This window comes from Candida metapsilosis, assembly GCF_017655625.1.
Source record: "Candida metapsilosis strain BP57 chromosome Unknown scaffold6, whole genome shotgun sequence".
Classification (NCBI taxonomy): Eukaryota; Fungi; Ascomycota; class Pichiomycetes; order Serinales; family Debaryomycetaceae; genus Lodderomyces; species Lodderomyces metapsilosis.
Genome location: NW_027138164.1, coordinates 131,598 through 150,762, shown reverse-complemented (window position 1 = coordinate 150,762; position 19,165 = coordinate 131,598). Strand labels below are relative to the sequence as shown.

Sequence of the window (19,165 nt, the reverse complement as noted above, 5' to 3'; positions counted from 1 at the left end):
CAAGGCAAGTATGTAAAGATCTAAAAGGACGTCAATACATGATAAAAAAGTGCGGACAGTTTAATTTTGTATGGCTTGTAGAACAACTGGGGCCAATGTAGGCACGGCGCTTAGGCCCTTTCACGTATTTTACCCACGGTATCAAAGAAGTGTCGTGGCCTAATAGGGCGCGGTGCATATTGTATTGATACTGAATTACTGCTAGCTCAATAAATAATCACCCATTAAACTTATCTTTAATTCAAGTTGGATTAGAGTTTAATCTGTTACATCTTTTATTTTAGTCTAAGGTACCCAATCACCAAAAGGTCACATCACTACATCGTCTTGACATCACTTGGCAATTTAATGGACTGACTAATTTTTGAGGAAAGAGTTCCCCGAATACGCTTGTGTCAGTTTTATGGCCCCATTTATGCATGGGAGTATATTTTCGTAATTATATAATTCTTAACTATGTTGCGTAACTGTGACTATTGCAGATACGGAATAATGGAGCACAATGTGTGTGGTATATTACCAAGGAATTTTTCCATTTCATGTCCCATTGCATGAGTCCAAGCTTTCCTTAAAATGCAACAGCCTCACACTGGTAACGAGAGGTATTTCTCAAAGGGGGCAATTTTTCTACCGTTTCGTAGATAATAAAACACCCTTTGTTTTAGTCCTTTTGGAGGGGTCACGGAAAATGGCTGGTTCGAATTGCGGGGTCCGGTATAGTCAAAATTTAAAAAATAGGCAAAAAAAAGTATCTGTATGTGAATAGTCATTTCCGAAATCTGCCTTATAGGCTTTAATGATTAATTACTTAAACAACTTTAAAGTTTTGGAAAGGAACCTGGTGACCCAAAAGGGACATTATGGTGGAGAAAGTATGCACTGGAATATTTTCTCAAAAAGGAATGCAAAATATTTACGAACTCAAGATTGTAAGACCTTGAGTCAGCTAAACATAGTAACATAGATCATGCAACTTGACTAAAAATAAGACGACTTTGGGTGAGGGGTTTGATTTAGAAGGAATCATGCCACAATCTGTAAGACTTCGATCGACGGAAATCTAAACTTAATCTATCTGCCTTAAAAAAGGTTATTTCGGTCTCAAGTATTCCGAAACTTAACAACCATGTTTGAAGGCCCATAACTGGCTAAAGAGATTCATTTTGTGTGAAAACGTGGGGTAAAGCACAGGACCTCCTCCTTCTAGTTTTGTTGCACACTAACGCAATCCTTAGCTTTTGCTACTTGGTTTTAAAAATTTAAAAAATGCAAAAAAAACATGTGATTTGTTGCTTCCACTTTCTCCAAATGGAACCATGTTACAGATACGAAGGCGTAAAACTAGCAACAGTTGTCAAGATTCTGAACAAATATCTCTTGTCCTTTCTTTACGGTGTACTTTTGCAGATACGTTGTTGGATTTAACCGCGGTACATTAATAGCCGAGACTCTCTCTCTGGACACAAAATCGATAGAAATATTCCGAAGGCTATGTAGTTAACTTTTGGTCCCACATTGAAATTGCCGTTACTCTTTGTTCTATTGTAAGTGCATTCTTTTGACTCTATGCATTGTTAATGCATCCTCACGTGTTCTTTTGGTATATGCACATATGCATGGCCCCCATTAGTCTGTCACCCGTTGATGGCGCTCGTGTTTACCTAAATAACAGAGTGAGAATGCAACTTGGCGCCTGCAAAGCTGAAATTCGCAAAGTTTGAAGTTGCGTCATTTCATTTCATCAGTTGGTGTGCATGTGTGGTTACGAAGGTAACACAAGGATGAAGTGAAAAAAAAAAAAAAAAAAAGAAATTCACAATACAAAACAAAGCAGCACAAATCTTTCTTTGGTTGTGAGCCCTTGCCAATATCCGTAAACAATAGGGACAAAAGGGTACGCACATCAAGCACATGCAAGGATTCACCTTTCACCCTTTGAGAAAAGTTCTACAGTATTTACGTAGGATACATATTTCCTCCTGCAAGTACTCTCATTGTTTTTTTCTCTACGTCCGTTGTTATATCCGCTTTCTCTGCAGAAGGTTGCCCATGAAAGACAAAAACATGCATGTGACAGTCATCAATGATGCAGGGTGATTGCTCTGCAAAGCAATAGCATGGCGACGATTCGCGTCGTCTATTCTTAGAAATAAATTTGTGATATCCATGTCAAAGTAGGAGCACGCCTCCTTTCGTTCTACATATGCATACGTATTTGCATTTGCAAGTGCATCCTGGAAAACAACGCCCAACGGACATGTGGTTAAACTCTGTCCACTCACAGTGCCACATCTACACGAAAATTTTCACAGGACCCTCAACCCTTAACCCTGACGTTACACAAAATACGGCATTTTCATGAGCTGATTTTTATTAACCAGAGGTGAAAGTTGGACCACTACGATGCAATATGGCAAAATATGATTTTGCAGAAGACAATAGCTGCAGTTGGAATAGCACTATAGACAAGTAATCCCCCCCCTTTCTGTTATTCATCGTACACGTTTTCGTAAAAGTGGGTCCCGTTTAGCTCGCTGTCGATATTGTAAACAAACCCATTGATCAACACCTTTTTCAAATCTCCTTTATGGTCAAAGTCATCAAAGTCACCACCATCTTTCAAGAAATGGAAATCTTGTTCATCAAACCGAGCTTCAGCATTACCACGATGCAAGTTTAAAATTTCTTGAATGATATCGTTTACATAGTGACTGATTGCTTTAGGTATCCGTGAAAATAAATCTTTATTAACGTCACATATGGCCACTTCTTCGGCATCTGGTTGATCTCCTTCATCGTATTCACCTTCGTCAACTGTAAGCTTGTTGAGACATTTAAATCTGTTTGAATTCTGAACCAGGTGGAAATCCCAAAGACATTTCCAAATAGGAAACGAAAGTTGACTGGTTTGAGTCAATAATGAAGATAAAGGAATAAACCGTTTGCTCAATTGGGAAGCAATGGCAGCGAGTAAATGTGAAGCATTCATATCTTTATACCGTTGGCTTTCCTCGTCAAAATACTTGTGTTGAAATAAAAAGTGGTCAACTTTTTCCAAGTACACATTACAGTATTCACATTTGCATCCATTCCACATAACTGTATTCATGTATTGTTCATAACAAGTGAAAGTGTGAAGCAAGTTGGATAGATCAAGAACAAAGCGCGATGTAGACTTGCTTGATTTTGTAATAAGTTTGGGCAAGATCGTAGTGTAGAGCTCATAACGTCGATGGTAATTACCTTCAAATCCATCAGAGAAATTTCCCAATTGTGGTACACTATGCTTGATTGAAAGGTATGATAATGTTTCGATGTAAGTGTTTATAAAGTTAAACATTGTCAAATCGTACGACTCGTTAATTTCATGAGTGGGGAATATTGAACCCTGGATGATGGAAAGTTTCCTCAATTTGGGCAACTGCAGTGGTACTGCATCAAAACAGTCAAATATATACTCTGAAGCGTTGTTATTTGGTAAAGGGCAAACAATTTCCAATTCTTTGATATTGTGCCACTGAAGTAGCTGAATTAAATTGATATTATCATCAAAAGCTGAAGGGTTGAAAACGAGCCGGAATTTTTGCAAGTTTGGAAAAAATACCTTGCTTGGAAACACGTTATTTCTAACCCATTTCCAATACTTTTCCCACTCAAATGGTAGGATCAATTCTGTCAATTTAGGTGCAACACTGGAAATATTATCAATTTTGCAATTGTTACCGACAAGTAACCTCTCAACACTGTCTGCAATCTCCTTTACATCATCAGCAACCACCTCTTTTAAATTCAAATGTGATAGATTCACCCTTGATCTAATCTTTTCATTATCGATATAGAAAGTCTCCAAATGACTTAACTTGTTTGCGAGATCCTGAACCGCTGAAACTATCTCCTCAGTAAAGTCGTCACCTAAAACATGCACTTCCTTCACGTACCCAATAAGATCGGGATTGACCTGAAGCGATTGGATCAATACTAAAAGTCTCGCATGGATCATCTTCATATTTAACTCTTCCTTGAGACTATTTTCGAATCCATAAATGACCAGGCGTGAACCATCCTGGAAATCAACTTCTCTTCGATGACTAACCTTTGTTTCTCTTAATCGTAGTGGTGCAAATTGAGAAATGACAATTTTCGAATACAATTGAACAAGACATGGATGGTAGAATTCGTAATTGGTTGTGGCAAGATTTATTAGTGATTGTTGGGGTAAGAACCTTGTTATCTTTTGCAAGACCTTAGGAGGTAGTGTAATTAGCAGTGGTGGAGCTTCCAGTGACATTGATTAGGACTTTGAAATAAACTATGAATTGACAGTTGGTTGAAAAAAAAAAAGCGTGTGATTTTACCCAACAAAAGTTTGGTAGCACAAAATTGAAATCACGTGAGTACAGCTACGTATGTATAACAACAGCAGATTGTATAGGTATTAACAACGCTTAAGTTTGTTACTACAGCATAAGATGTCTCTCCAAGCTTTCGATTGTTTTCTCTTTTTGCTCCAAAGCTTCCTAGATATGCAAAGGTTTCCAGTAAAAAAGTATACTTTGAAAACAGGGTCAACTTCCATTTCTGCACCTTAAAGCAGACCCGGTCTTATGCCTTGCAACCACTTGTTGAGAAAGAATGTCGTCAATAATTAAATGGACAATTTTCGTCATTTTAAAGAAAGTCCATCCGTTCCCGGTCAATCAAATTACTTCAACAAATCAGCATACCTTTCTAAAAGCTTCTTTACATAATTCGACTGACGTATCTATTTGGTCCAAAGGCAGTTATATCGGGAATTCGGAGATAACTTTAAAATCCCCTTGCAGATGAAAAACATTTCGTTTTTGTCTCTTGCTAAAACCCGATCTTTGGTGACCGTTGCTGTTCCATTCGCAACACACAAAAGCCAAGGTTACATTTCTACGGCATTGGCACCTTACATGATTGTAACGGAGGAGTCTGTTCCTGAACAATGGAAGAAATGCTTCCGAAAAGAAAATTAATTATTTGCTCTTTCCATTCGTAGTTGTTTCTTCATACACATTTTAACGCCACCAGCAACATTTACACAAAAATTGTAACAGTCTCTCATCCATATTGTTATTTTTAGATTCGGAGATAGCACGGGCAACTTTTGTACCATTGTATATAGAATTGTTAGCGATAATTCTAGCGCTTATTAATAGCGAAAACCCCCCAATCACCTGCAAGAAGAGACTCTAACCTCAACAGTTACAGCTGACACTTTTCTAGGCACGTGTTACGCATCTATTATGCATTTCCGTCTCTTAAATGCGTGTCATGTAAGATTTAAGTTTATAGCCTCGTATGGATTTATCTTTACAATTCCGATTTTGTGTACTTCGCACACGCGCTTTCGCTCTTCTCTCCTCAGGAATGGATTACTAATCCCTCTCTTTGTTTCCTACGGCTACAACGAAACAGAATATCCGAAAATTTGTATGACTTCTTTTGTATTTGGAATATTTTGCTCATTGGTTATTATTTCTTGCGCCAAAGAGAACACGAAAAAGGCATAACCGATTATTATATATAGTAGTTAGATGTTATAATATTTAAGCCGTTTATTATAAGTGAATGAAAATTTTGATCAAAGTTTTACTTACTACTTTGTCTTCCAACTGAGCAAAAGGAGAAGAGCTTTCTGTCTGCAGTGGGAAGAGGATGAGTCAACAACAGCAACAACAAGAAGCTCCTATCGCTGAGACATTTGCAGCACTGGGTGAACCCAATCAGCATTCACCAAGAAGTTCGCAAACAGACTATTCATCTCACCTCAACACGTCTTCTGATGAGAAGAATGAAGTACAGCGTCCTTATTATGGACCGTATCCTGAATTTGAAGGAGAAGCAGATAATGGACGGGAACCATCTATATACAGCTATCCTAAGGAAGGAAATGAATTAACAAGGCTCGAATTAAACGCCCAATTATCAAGGGAACTTTCAAGAAGAATAACAAACACTGGTTCCTTTTTACTACAGGATTATGATAAATCTGAGATCAATATGGGAGAAAACATTCCATTTCCTCCAAGTTTGCCAGATAGAAATGCATACTGTGTCGCGTTCAATGGAATAGATGATCCTTCTCATCCACACAATCTACCACTTTACAAAAAGATATTGTATAGTATTTCTGTTGCCATGGCTGCGTTATCATTTTCAATGGGTTCAGCGATGTTTTCCCAAGGAACTAAGGATGTGATGGAGATTTTCCATATTGGAGAGGCGGTGGTCGCTTTAGGTACTTCATTATTTGTGTTTGGTTTTGCCGCAGGACCGGTGCTTCATGGTCCATTGAGTGAACTATTTGGCAGGAAGCCGATTATGGTTACCTCTTGCTTGGGATATGTTTGTTTCTCATTTGCTGTAGCCACAGCCAAAGATATCCATACAATTATGATTTGTCGTTTCTTTGCTGGGTTTACAGGCAGTGCGCCATTTGTGGTTGCACCAGCCGTAGTCGTGGATATGTTTAGAGCAAGAGTGAGAGGTATGGCAATGTCAATATTTGCAAGTGCAATGTTTGGAGGTCCAATGATTGCTCCTATATTGGGCGGGTTTATTGTAAAAAACCCAAACATGGGATGGCGATGGACCTCATACATGTCTGGTATAATTGGGTGTGTGGCGCTAGCAATGAATGCACTTATTTTAAAGGAAACTCATCATCCAGTATTGTTGGTAAGGAAAGCTGAGATGTTACGACGCAAGACTGGGAACTGGGGTATATTTGCCCCACATGAGGAGGTATCGCTCAGCTTGAGTGAGATTGTCAGAAATAACATTATGAGACCATTGAAGTTGCTTTTCACGGAGCCCATTATATTTCTCGTGAGCATCTACAACGCATTTATCTATGGTATGCTTTATGCATTGTTGACAATTATACCCACTATTTTTACAGGCAGGTATCATTGGTCTCAAGGGGTGGGGGAGTTGCCTTATATTTCAATTTTGCTAGGTGTGTTTTTGGGAGGCGCGATAATCATATATTCTGAGCACTTGTTGAACAAGAAGCTGGATGCTACAGGAGCCCCACCTACTCCAGAAGCAAGATTACCGCCAGTCATGATTGGTGGTGTTTCATTTGTAGTTGGAATTTTTTGGATGGGTTGGACTGGTGACTACGCAGAGCATGTCCATTGGATTGTTCCTGTGATTGGTGCATTTTTTGTTGGTAATGGGTTGATGTTGATCTTTTTACCTACAATGAACTACATTATAGAATGTTACTTATACATAGCCGCCTCCGCATTAGCAGGGAATACTTTTCTCAGGTCATCATTTGGTGGTGCTTTCCCATTATTTAGTCCACAAATGTTTAATAACTTGACGATTAAGTGGGCTGCTACATTATTAGGCTGTTTGGGTTTATTGATGCTTCCGTTGCCGTTTGTCTTTTACAAGTACGGAGCCGCAGCTAGACGCAAGTCAAAAAATGCAATGAGTTAGATCATACTTTAGAGCAAATTAGAGATTAGATGATATATTTTTGTTAGGAGATAAATTTTAAGTATACAATGAACTTACAATAGCACTCTGTTCTGTTTGAGCTATAGGGGTTCTCTATAGAAGGAATTATGCAGACATGATGCTACTATTTATAGCACACAGTCTCGAGTCATAACCAATACGTTTTTTTACCTTGCAAAAAGGACGTTTGTTTGAGTTATCGTGATTCGAAAGTAATCAGCGGGTTAAACTCATTAACAATAGAAGGTTCGTAATGTGCATCTGGTTCAGAATTAAAGTAAGCAGCGTTAAGGAACGCACTTTTAGAGCTTTACGCCGGTTAAGATCGATAAATCCGGTTCCCATAGTTATAACCGACAAATAGAGCTTCAAAGGTCAACAGTAAGCTACTTTACAATTTATCCTAAGCCGGAATTATGCGACTGAGCTCATCGCCTTTCCTATCGTATGTAAGTGCATTAGGTCCAATCGTTTTCTAAGGCAACCGGTTTTATTTTCCCTTATACCTCCGATTTTGTGTAGCGTATACGGTCCCTGCTCTTTGAAACAAAACCCGGTTCTTTTCAACTCTCCTGTTATAAGATATATAGTTTCTTTTTTTTTTTATTTTTCTTTTCAGCGGCAATGCATCATTGATACATAAATCATCATCCCTGTTGGAAGAGAGAATCGGCTCTTATAATCTCTTCTCCTGTTTTTGTCACAAAACACATCAACTTAACTGTCAAATGGTCTGCATATGTTAAACTTGTCAGAATTTATAGATTAAAGTTATAAAGAATAGAGATCTACGACGACGCTAAGCCCATCGGAGATGGAAGAATGTTTATTTCCGAGTCAATTTCAGTTTCATTCGGTTTTGTGTTATTGAATTGTATTACTAATCTCGTCGACGGAAATAATATTTCCATGTTGGGTAATTTCGTAAATAATTAACAGAAACAGAAACAGAAACAGAAAGCTGCATGTTATATGAGCCAGAAAACAAAGAGTCTTCTTGTAAAGGAGAAAACAATTGCTTTTATTCAAGCTAATAATAGAACTTTACGGAATAATGGGATAAATGGACCTGAGATGAAGTAGAGGAGCAGACCCTTTTTTTTTTGTAGATAGTTACCGCGTCTTGCTGAAATACATCTCTCTTCCTTTGATGTACGTTGCTTTTAGTGTGTGCATAATCTTTTTAAAACTAGATCAGATGGTGTATCTTTTACGGGTGTTTTTTTAGGCATCGTGATGCAATTCTTAGATAGCCCTAAGAAAAGCAAGACTGCTTATACAAAGGTCTGTAGCCTTTCCTTTCATGAATTTCGTACATCTATGTGTGTGTCTTTAGAAAGTAATCTGGCGCTTAGGATGAACGGATTTATTTCTATTTTTATTTTAATTTTTTTTTTTTTTGCTCATGCACAACACCGACGAAAAGTTGCTTTCAAAACAAGATCAGTCAACAGATTTTCTTTATGAATAGAGGGTAATATTTGTTCTCTCTTTAATTGAAAAATAAAGCTTCTTGAGCCTAGCATGAATTCAAAGATCGGCCGAGGTGCTCATCATTTTTTTTCACTTAGTTCCCCATTGTTTTTCTAGATTTGAGGCTTTGTAGAGAGAATACAAAAATACAAAATTTTAAAACCGCTCTTCTAAATACACAAGAACATCTTTTTATAAAATAAAATACAATAAATATATATATATATAACCCTTTGACAGAAAGATTCTGCATCATTTTTGTTCAAATACAGAATTCTTTTCCCTCATCGACACTTTTTTTTTATTTTTTTCAAACTTTTTCCTTTCTTTCTACTTTATTTCAAGTTATAGGCATTTTCATCACCCCCAAGGTCATCACAGCAAACCACTAAATATACCCAACAATAATGCCTGTTGTTCCTGTATCGTTGAAAGAGACAACGGCCGAGCAAAATAACCCATCACAGGGTGATAATACTCATCACGAGCAGAGCCACAATATAGAACAAGTGACTACACCATCTCCTGAAAGGAATTTGGACTCCACTGGGTCTAATCCATCGTCAATAAAAAGTAGTATCGATAATGATAACGACAGTACTGTGCCTAAACCATTCCAAGGTCAAGATCTAGAGAAGAATGAGAATGCGCTTGGTAGGCAAGTTTCTGAGTATGACTACCCTAGAGATGGTGATGAATTGACAAGACTCGAGACTAATGCGCAGTTATCAAGAGAGCTTTCAAGAAGAATAACCAATACCACTTCATTATTACAACAGGAATACGATCATGATGTTGCACTTTCCATGGGTGAGAATATCCCGTTCCCGCCAATGCTACCTGATCGAAACCCATACTGTGTTGCATTTAATGGTTTAAATGATCCATACCACCCACACAATTATCCATTTTGGAAAAAGTTTTTATATAGCGCTTCTGTTGGTATTGCAGCTTTGTCTGTATCAATGGGTTCTGCTATGTTTTCCCAGGGATCAGCTGAGTTGAAGGAGATTTATCATATTGGAACATCGGTTGCCGCATTGGCCACCTCTTTGTTTGTGTTTGGTTTTGCTGCTGGACCAGTTGTATATGGACCCATGTCGGAGTTATTTGGAAGGAAACCAGTGATGGTCATTTCATGTCTTGGATATGTTAGTTTCCAGTTTGGTGTTGCTGTTGCCAAAGATTTGCAAACGATCATGTTGTGTCGTTTTTTTGCTGGGTTCGTTGGTAGTGCACCTTTAGTGGTTGCACCAGCTGTAATGGTTGATTTGTTCAAGGCAAGAGTCAGAGGACTGGCCATTTCCGTATTTGCATGTGTGTTGTTTGGTGGACCCATGTTGGCGCCAATTTTGGGTGGTTTTATTGTCAAAAACCGCAGTTTGGGCTATCGTTGGACTTCGTACATTTCTGCATTCATTGGATGTTTGGCATTGTTTATGAATACATTCTTATTACAAGAGACCCATCATCCGGTATTATTGGCGAGAAAAGCTGAGTTGCTTAGACGTAAAACAGGCAACTGGGGAATCTTTGCCCCACATGAGGAAGTTTCCTTGAATTTGAGTGAAATTGCAAAGAATAATATTATGAGACCTTTGAGATTGTTGTTCACTGAACCAATTGTTTTTCTTGTCAGTATTTATAATGCGTTCATCTACGGTATGCTTTATGCGTTCTTGACAGTTATCCCATTGGTGTTTGGTGGTCGTTATCATTGGTCCCAAGGTGTAGCAGAGTTGCCATATTTGTCTATGTTGTTAGGTGTTTTCTCAGGTGGTTTAATGATTGTTTACTTTGAAAGGAGGTTGAACAAGAAAATTGACAATGGGTTGAAGCCAACACCAGAAAATAGGTTACCGCCAATCATGATTGGTGGATTTACATTCGTTATTGGTATCTTTTGGCTAGGATGGACTGGTGATTACGCAGAGCATGTCCATTGGATTGTTCCTGTCATTGCTGCATTTTTCGTTGGTAATGGATTGATGTTGATCTTTTTGCCTACAATGAATTACATTATTGATTGTTATTTGTATGTTGCAGCTTCGGCCTTGGCAGGAAATACTTTTATTCGGTCTGGATTTGGTGCTGCGTTCCCACTTTTCACGACCCAAATGTTCAACAATTTAACGATCAAATGGGCTGCTACGTTGTTGGGCTGTTTGGGTGTGTTGATGATACCAGTACCATTCTTGTTTTACAGGTATGGTGCTTTTGTTCGAGGCAAATCAAAGTTTGCTATGAAGTAGACGTTTAATAGATAATTATTTATAGTTAGATAGAGTATATTTCAAAATTAGATTGCAATTTAATTTTACAAGTCTTAATAGCACTTAAGTGATAAGTTTGTGTGAAATTTCATTTGATTAAAGAGACCAAGTTTATGTAATTAATTTTTTAATCGATTATATACTTCGAGTAGGACTCGGGTCTACAAAAATGCTCGGATTTATAAAACTATATCTCAGTCCTCTAAAAGTATAAAAAGAAATAAAAAATAGGAAATTAATTGTTTAGACAATGCATGTTACATACAACAAACCATATTGATTTGTAATCTTATTCTATTGTTAAAATGGTAAGTTACTACATTCTGCAAAATTGAACGTTTTGGAGAAATACTCAGCAATCGCAAATTACCACTCATGAAAACGAACTACGATCATCTGGCTCTATAGAGGTAAGGCGGTTCACCTCATGGAAGTAATTAGCCTAAGCATTGTTTTGGTATCTCAAGTGAATGAGCAGCCTGGTTCATCAGTGCTAATCCGTGGGCTGGCGCTTAATCAGTAGTCACCGAAATTTCGCTTGTTTTTCTTTCTTGGTCACTTTCGGTTTCACAAAGAACAAATTCAATTCTATTGATAGTGGATTGATACACGTTTACGAGTCAAATCAGCCCAAAGTTGTGTTGCAGGAAAAAAAAATAGTTCTGGCTCTTCAATGTCATACCCGGCATTGCAAAATTTTATTTGTGTAACTTAACAAATCCGGGTTTGTGCTTCACATTTATAGCGGAATTTTGCTTCTGCGAAGTAGTCAATGGGTAAATCACATTTTGTTACTAGTGTTAGCTCTTATGGCTGTGCTCAACTCTGAACGTATAATGTGTGGCTAGAAGCTAAAGGTCCTACCTACAACAATCCAAACTTTATCAAGCTTCTGTTGCTATATGCATGTTCCCAACGTTATTTGTAAGATCATCCTTTTGTGTAAAACAAAACTTGTTGTTGAAAATAACCTTCTATGAATATCGGCAATATAAATAGCATGCAGTTTTGTCAGCTGATGTTTAGCTTGCAAAAACGCCATATGCAGTTGCTGTGAGTGGGAAATATGTCAACCCTCTTTTCTTTTCCCATTGTGTTAATTTTAGGAGAGGTGGGACTTGTGGGAAGAAGTTCAAGTTTGCTGTTGTATATATAGTAGTCCGACTCCGCGGCTAAGGGAATACAACAATCCACCGTAGAGTTCAGTAAGTGATCATATAAACTCGATAAATCCAAGATTTTGTGAGAGCTGATTAACCCCCCTCTCCTACAGTTAGCACCCTAGAACACTCAAAAGCCCGAGAGCACTCAATTGCTAAAAATTCTTCATTGATAGATCCAATTAATTTTGAAAAATCTCTATTTCTACAGATATATTTATACTTTGAACTCCAACTATTGAAATGCAAACGTTTTCCAGAATTAAAGACTAATTGGATTGCATACTCTTTCTCTTCTGAAAGATTCCCCGCTAGTTGAATCCAGCTCCTCTTTGATGTCCTTTACTTTGCAATGAAACACATAGAAAGAGCGGGATGCACACTTGTCAATTTGAGATTATCGGTATCGGAATTTCTCGGCTGTTTGTGATTTCTACAGCCGTTACTTCCAGAAAGAAAAAAAAAAAAAAAAAAAATTTAGCCGACGCACGATGGTTAGGAGAATGCGTTTTCAAGGGTAGCGGAAGCTGGTATTTGGCTGCTCTTCCTTCTATAAAAGCTCACCAAAGACCACATGGATACTATTCGTACACTTTTTTTATGTCAAGAAACGTTGTCCACGAAAGCATTGTGATGGTGCCCATTGCCAAATGTCAGCAAATAATCCCCAATACATCAAGAAGTGATTTGCATAGAGCTGTCTCGTGACAGAGATCTTATCAACGTATATGTTATCAAGGAAAGACTACGTTTAGATTCAGGACATTGTGATTTACAATAAGTCTTTGCTGTTGAGTATCATAAATGGAAGAAGGTTACAGTGGTTTTGATAGAGACTGCAGTAATATTCTTTGTTCGAGAATTCTGTTGATTAAGTGGAACAACATTCAACCAAAATATTTTTCCCAAAAGAAATTTCAATCAGTAAGGCTGAGTAAGGCATTCTGTGGTGACCTGAGTCATTTCTAATCCCGAATAACTCCGTTTAGCTTCGAGATGAGGTTATGAATAGTAAACAAAGCACGGTCTATTCGAGAAAACTCAAAATAAAAAATGAAATGTCGTACGACTTTGCATAAATTACTTAGTCACGGATTTATGCATCACAAACCTTTTTGCTTCAGTTCCCTATTAGATGAGCTATAAATAGACGAATGGTAAACATTGAGATTGACAACGCACTTACTAACTCGCTGATCGCGTTTTGTTTATATTGCTGACAAATTCTGGTTTACTGGTGAACCCGTTTAAGAGAAGGGAGAAATCACAAGGTCCAACTATTCAATCCAAACCACAACCAACGAATTAAGTACACGCCATCATCATGTCTGTCAAATCTGTGTCGTCTAATGAAGGCAATCCAGGTAATCCAACTGAAGAAAACGAAGCTGTCGGAACATCGTCATCTGTAAAAGAACACCTTGACTCAGCAGTACCAAACCAATCGACTTCAGTAACAGACGAGGATGTAATCCCCACTAGTTCCCAAGCTCAACATCCAGAGTGGGTAGTGAATTCAGAAGAGTCATCTATTGAATCCTCGGGGAACGAAGATGACGAAGGGCCACAACCATTTCAGGGCTTCGCTATGGAAGGAGGTGACCCTAAAACTAGAGTGGTTGATACAGCATTTGAGCAGGATTATCCAGTGGAAGGTGATGAATTGACACGTTTAGAAACAAATACACAATTGTCAAGAGATCTTTCCCGAATGATCACTAATACAGCTGATCTTCTTGATCAGGATTATTCCGAGAAAATCTCTCTCACTATGGGAGAAGGCATACCATTCCCGCCAATGCTACCTGATAGAAACCCATACTGTGTGGCATTTGACGGCCCAAACGATCCATATCACCCTCATAACTATCCAATGTACAGAAAGATTTTGCATTGTATTTCGGTTGGTTTGGCATCTTTGTCTGTGGCAATGGGATCGGCTATGTTTTCCCAGGGATCGGGTGAGTTAATGGAAATTTACCATATTGGAACCTCGGTTGCCGCATTGGCCACGTCTTTGTTTGTGTTTGGTTTTGCTGCTGGACCTGTTGTATACGGACCCATGTCAGAATTATTTGGAAGGAAACCAGTGATGGTTGTTTCGTGTATTGGGTACGTTAGTTTCCTGTTTGGTGTTGCCGCTGCCAAAGACTTGCAAACGATTATGTTGTGTCGTTTTTTTGCTGGATTGGTTGGTAGTGCACCTTTAGTGGTGGCACCTGCAGTTATGGTTGATATGTTTAAAGCTAGTGTTAGAGGTATGGCTGTTGCAGTATTTGCCGCTATATTATTCGGTGGTCCCATGATTGCACCTATATTGGGTGGGTTCATTGTTAAGAATCATAGTATGGGCTATCGCTGGACATCATACATATCTGGAATTATTGGATGCTTGGCATTGTTCTGCTGTGTGTTCTTGTTGCAAGAGACCCATCATCCAGTTTTATTAGTGAGAAAAGCTGAGTTGTTGAGACGTAAAACTGGAAACTGGGGAATCTTTGCCCCACATGAGGAAGTCTCCTTAAATTTGAATGAAATTGTAAGAAACAATATCATGCGGCCATTGAGATTGTTATTCACTGAACCAATTGTTTTTCTTGTCAGTATTTATAATGCGTTCATCTATGGTATGCTTTATGCCTTCTTGACAGTCATCCCCATGATCTTTGGAGGAAGATATCATTGGTCACAAGGTGTTGCTGAGCTTCCTTATTTGTCCATGTTGCTTGGTGAATTTCTAGGAGGTGCGGTGATTATTTGGTTTGAAAAAGTGCACAATGGAAAGCTTCTTCAACATGGAAGCAAACCAACACCGGAGGCAAGATTACCCCCAATCATGATTGGTGGGTTTACATTCGTTATCGGTATCTTTTGGCTCGGATGGACTGGTGACTACGCAGAGCATGTCCATTGGATTGTTCCTGTTATTGGTGCATTTTTCGTTGGTAATGGATTGATGTTGATCTTTTTGCCTACAATGAATTACATTATTGATTGTTATTTGTATGTTGCAGCTTCAGCCTTGGCAGGAAATACCTTCATTCGGTCTGGATTTGGTGCTGCGTTCCCACTTTTCACTACTCAAATGTTCCACAATTTGACTATCAAGTGGGCTTCAACGTTGTTGGGCTGTTTAGGCGCATTGATGATCCCAGTGCCATTCTTGTTCTACAGGTATGGTGCTTATATTAGAAACAAGTCAAAGTTTGCTATGAAGTAGTTTTACATATATAGAGTATCTAATAAATTAATTTCTACTTAACCACAATGATACAATGCTTATTCGAGGTGTAATCCTGATCTTAAAGCTCAAAAGTATAAAGCTTTACTACTAAAGGGCCTCTGTTGTGTTTTGACCATCCCTGAATTAGCTACTTCCTATCGAGATTCTTGGGTTTCTGGGAACCATGTATCCACTATTGAGTTATCATGTACACACAGAGCATTAGTGATGCTACAGCCGGCGTCACCTGATACAATTAATTACCCAAATTACCCTTGTTCTCTGTTCTCTCTTTGAAAGGGCTACTTCTCCAGAGTTCAAATGTTACACAAATCGAATACTATCACAATCCTCTCTAACTCCGAAAAAGATTTGAACCCCGCTTTTGTCCACTCAATAACTCCGATGTGAGTACAAACCAATAAGTTTTTCATTGTATGGGTAGAAACTTCTATTCTATAAACCCCTTTTTAAGCAAGTGAATTGCAAGCACTATACAAGTGAGGTTCCAATAGGACTCACATTCTTGCTGGAGAAGATTAGAAATCAATGTATAGTCTCCTTAACTTTACGATGTTCAAAGCCCTGTCTGAAGTAGCTGCTTTTCCAGCCATTAATTAGGGTACGCCTGACTCGGATCGTTTCTGAATCTAAACTCCTGAATTTGTGCTGATTGGTTGGAATCAGGCGGCTAAAGAAAAGTAAAGGAAAATGAAAATCCTTGCCATGGGTACACAAAACCGGCATTTATTCCCAAAAGAGTAACAATATTCCTATAGTGTACCGTCATACAAATTGTAACCTGATTAGTCTTCACTTTACTTCAAAAACAATAAACTCTTTTTGTAAAATAGCAAACTTCTTTTCATGTGATAACCGCCATACAATTCCGATACAGGACATTTGCTTTTAAACCAAACATATTTATATAGATGAAGCATTCTGCATTAAACTTTAGACTAAGCGTTGCTTTCTCTGAACTTTATCCACAATGAATTCACACAATCAAGGAGATCGTGGTTCTACAACAAGTAGTCCCTCAATCAAATCAGCAGAGGAAACAAAACCGGACGAGCAACAACCGGTTCAAAAGTTTGTGGGCCAAGATCTAGAAACTCCCAGGTCTCAGGCACTGGCTGACAGAAACTATCCCGAGCTTGATGAAGATTACAATTTTGAAGGAAGCATAGCATTATCAAGAAAAGCGTCACGATTAACAACAGATTATGATAATTTGGTTCGTCAAGCGACAAGTAGTTCCAAACCGTTACCTCCGATGGGAAACGGAAGGCCATACCCGAAAAACTTGGGAAGTAGGGATCCCTATGTTGTTCAGTTTGATGGAGAAAATGACCCTGGCCATCCAAAGAATTGGAGGTTAAGAACTAAAATTTTATACACCACGACTGCTGGGTTAAGCGCATTTTGCATTAGTATTGGTTCAGCCTTGTTTGCAGAAGCTTCAGAAGATTTAATGCGTGTGTTCCATATTGGATGGACAGTTGCAACTTTAGGAACATCGTTGTTTGTTTTTGGGTTTGCTGCTGGACCTGTTATCTATGGTCCATTGTCTGAGTTGTTTGGGAGAAAAATGGTGTTGATACCTAGCTCTTTAGGGTATACGTTGTTTTGCTTTGCTGTAGCCACTGCTAAGGATGTACAAACGGTTATGCTTTGTCGATTTTTTGCAGGTTTTATTGGGGCTGCGCCGTTGGTGGTTGCTCCTGCGGTGATGGCTGACATGTTTGGTGCAAGGACTAGAGGTACTGCAATTACTTTATTTGCTATGGTGCTTTTTGGAGGCCCTATGCTTGCTCCAATTCTTGGTGGATTTACAGTAAAGAACTCGTCTTTGGGATGGAGATGGACTTCATACTTTTGTGGAATAGTTGGCGCATTGTCATGCGTAATGAATGTGTTTTGTTTAGAGGAGACACATCATCCAATCATTCTTGCTAGAAGAGCTGAGGAATTGAGAAGAAGAACTGGCAATTGGGGGATTTACGCTCCCCAAGATGAAGTGTCCTTGAGTGTTGCTGAGATTGCCGAGAATAATGTGATGCGTCCCATAAAGATGTTATTCACAGAGCCAATTTTGTTTTTGATTACATTGTACAATGCATTCATTTACGGTATGTTGTATCTATTCTTAACCGCAGTTCCGTTGATTTTCATGGGAAAGTATGGGTGGTCTCAAGGTGTTGCTGAATTACCGTATATATCAATGCTTTTAGGAACGCTTCTGGGAGGAGTGATTGTGATCATATTTGAGAGACGTTATAATGCTGCGATGGACCGAAATAATGGCAAGCCAATTCCGGAGGAAAGATTACCTCCAATGATGATTGGCGGGGTTACGTTCACAGGTGGTATGTTCTGGCTTGGATGGAGTGGAGCGTTTGGGAATAAAGTGCATTGGATAGTGCCCACTATTGGTGCTTTTTTCGTTGGAAATGGTCTAATGACGATATTCTTACCCTGTTTCAATTACATCATTGACTGTTACTTGTTGTATGCTGCATCTGCATTGGCCGGTAACACATTTCTTAGATCGGCTTTTGGTGCTGCCTTCCCGTTATTTGCGAGACAAATGTTTGTTAATATGAAGATTCAATGGGCTAGTACTTTGTTGGGGTGTTTGGGTGCTATAATGATTCCGGTGCCGCTCTTATTCTACATGTATGGAAAAAGGATAAGATCAAGCTCCAAATATGCGTTTGTGTTAGAGTAGGCATGTGAGTATACTTTAATAGAGCATTTAATCAATAGTAATTGTACATTGGAAGCCGTAAAATACGGCTGTTTAGCTAATTTGGAGTTTCTTCTGGGATTTGTAATAAAGTGCTCGGCGGCTAAATTGTCTACTTTAAAGTAACTGTAGCGGACTTGAGCAAGATGAAAAGGTTAGCTTACAATTGGAGTTGGTCTGCATCTGGAACAGTATCTACCAAATACATTGTATTCTGACTTGTCTTTAGTTAGCCACTTTATTGTACTGTACTGTACTTTATCGGACCGAATTTTTTCTCTCTCCTTCGCATCCGAAATTTTCACCTCGGCTTCGGGATGTAGAAACTACCGAAGTTCAGTCAAAGTAGATAAAGTGAATAACTTTACGGTTTTATATGGAACGGATTGGCTTTACAATGAAGATATCGAACTACCTTCAAAAAGTAAATTTGTAGATCTGTTTCCAAGGGGCTTTAGATCGTCCATCTTTCAACCCAAGTTCCGAAAAACTCTAATTAGATCAATTCCTTATTAGAGTTGAAAACGGCAAAAACCATAACAAGCAGTAGTGACATTATCTAGTCAGGACAGTTTCCCCTTTGCTAAACCTAGGATGTGTTTTATTTTCAAATTTCAACCTCGAACATGGTTAAAATAGAAATTTTTTGATAATCATAGATTCTTTTGCATATATTTGATACAAAATTTTATAAAAAAGGTCTTTCTTTATTAAAAATTAATTATAACACCAAAACCATTATTGGAACAAGGTACTATCTAGGCTTCTCTACTCGATGGTAATACCCTTT

General features: G+C 38.4%; 5 protein-coding genes across 5 annotated transcripts; 4 read left to right on the top strand and 1 right to left on the bottom strand. All coding sequences in view use genetic code 12, as the record gives it.

Annotated features, from left to right (window-relative positions):
• Positions 1-2,488: 2,488 nt before the first annotated feature.
• On the bottom strand, positions 2,489-4,288 carry I9W82_004270 (uncharacterized protein; the record flags this gene model as incomplete). Its single annotated transcript, XM_067693325.1, has 1 exon — positions 2,489-4,288. One exon carries the CDS (start codon positions 4,286-4,288, stop codon positions 2,489-2,491), a length of 1,800 nt encoding a protein of 599 aa, XP_067547058.1.
• Positions 4,289-5,682: 1,394 nt separating this feature from the next.
• On the top strand, positions 5,683-7,476 carry I9W82_004269 (MFS transporter; the record flags this gene model as incomplete). Its single annotated transcript, XM_067693323.1, has 1 exon — positions 5,683-7,476. One exon carries the CDS (start codon positions 5,683-5,685, stop codon positions 7,474-7,476), a length of 1,794 nt encoding a protein of 597 aa, XP_067547057.1.
• A 1,901-nt stretch (positions 7,477-9,377) lies between these two features.
• On the top strand, positions 9,378-11,222 carry I9W82_004268 (MFS transporter; the record flags this gene model as incomplete). Its single annotated transcript, XM_067693322.1, has 1 exon — positions 9,378-11,222. One exon carries the CDS (start codon positions 9,378-9,380, stop codon positions 11,220-11,222), a length of 1,845 nt encoding a protein of 614 aa, XP_067547056.1.
• A 2,505-nt stretch (positions 11,223-13,727) lies between these two features.
• Positions 13,728-15,623, top strand: I9W82_004267 (MFS transporter; the record flags this gene model as incomplete). The annotated part of the gene is made up of 1 exon (XM_067693321.1): positions 13,728-15,623. The coding sequence occupies one exon, from the start codon at positions 13,728-13,730 to the stop codon at positions 15,621-15,623; it is 1,896 nt and encodes a 631-aa protein (XP_067547055.1).
• A 994-nt stretch (positions 15,624-16,617) lies between these two features.
• I9W82_004266 (MFS transporter) lies at positions 16,618-18,357 on the top strand (the record flags this gene model as incomplete). Its single annotated transcript, XM_067693320.1, has 1 exon — positions 16,618-18,357. The coding sequence occupies one exon, from the start codon at positions 16,618-16,620 to the stop codon at positions 18,355-18,357; it is 1,740 nt and encodes a 579-aa protein (XP_067547054.1).
• Positions 18,358-19,165: the final 808 nt, after the last annotated feature.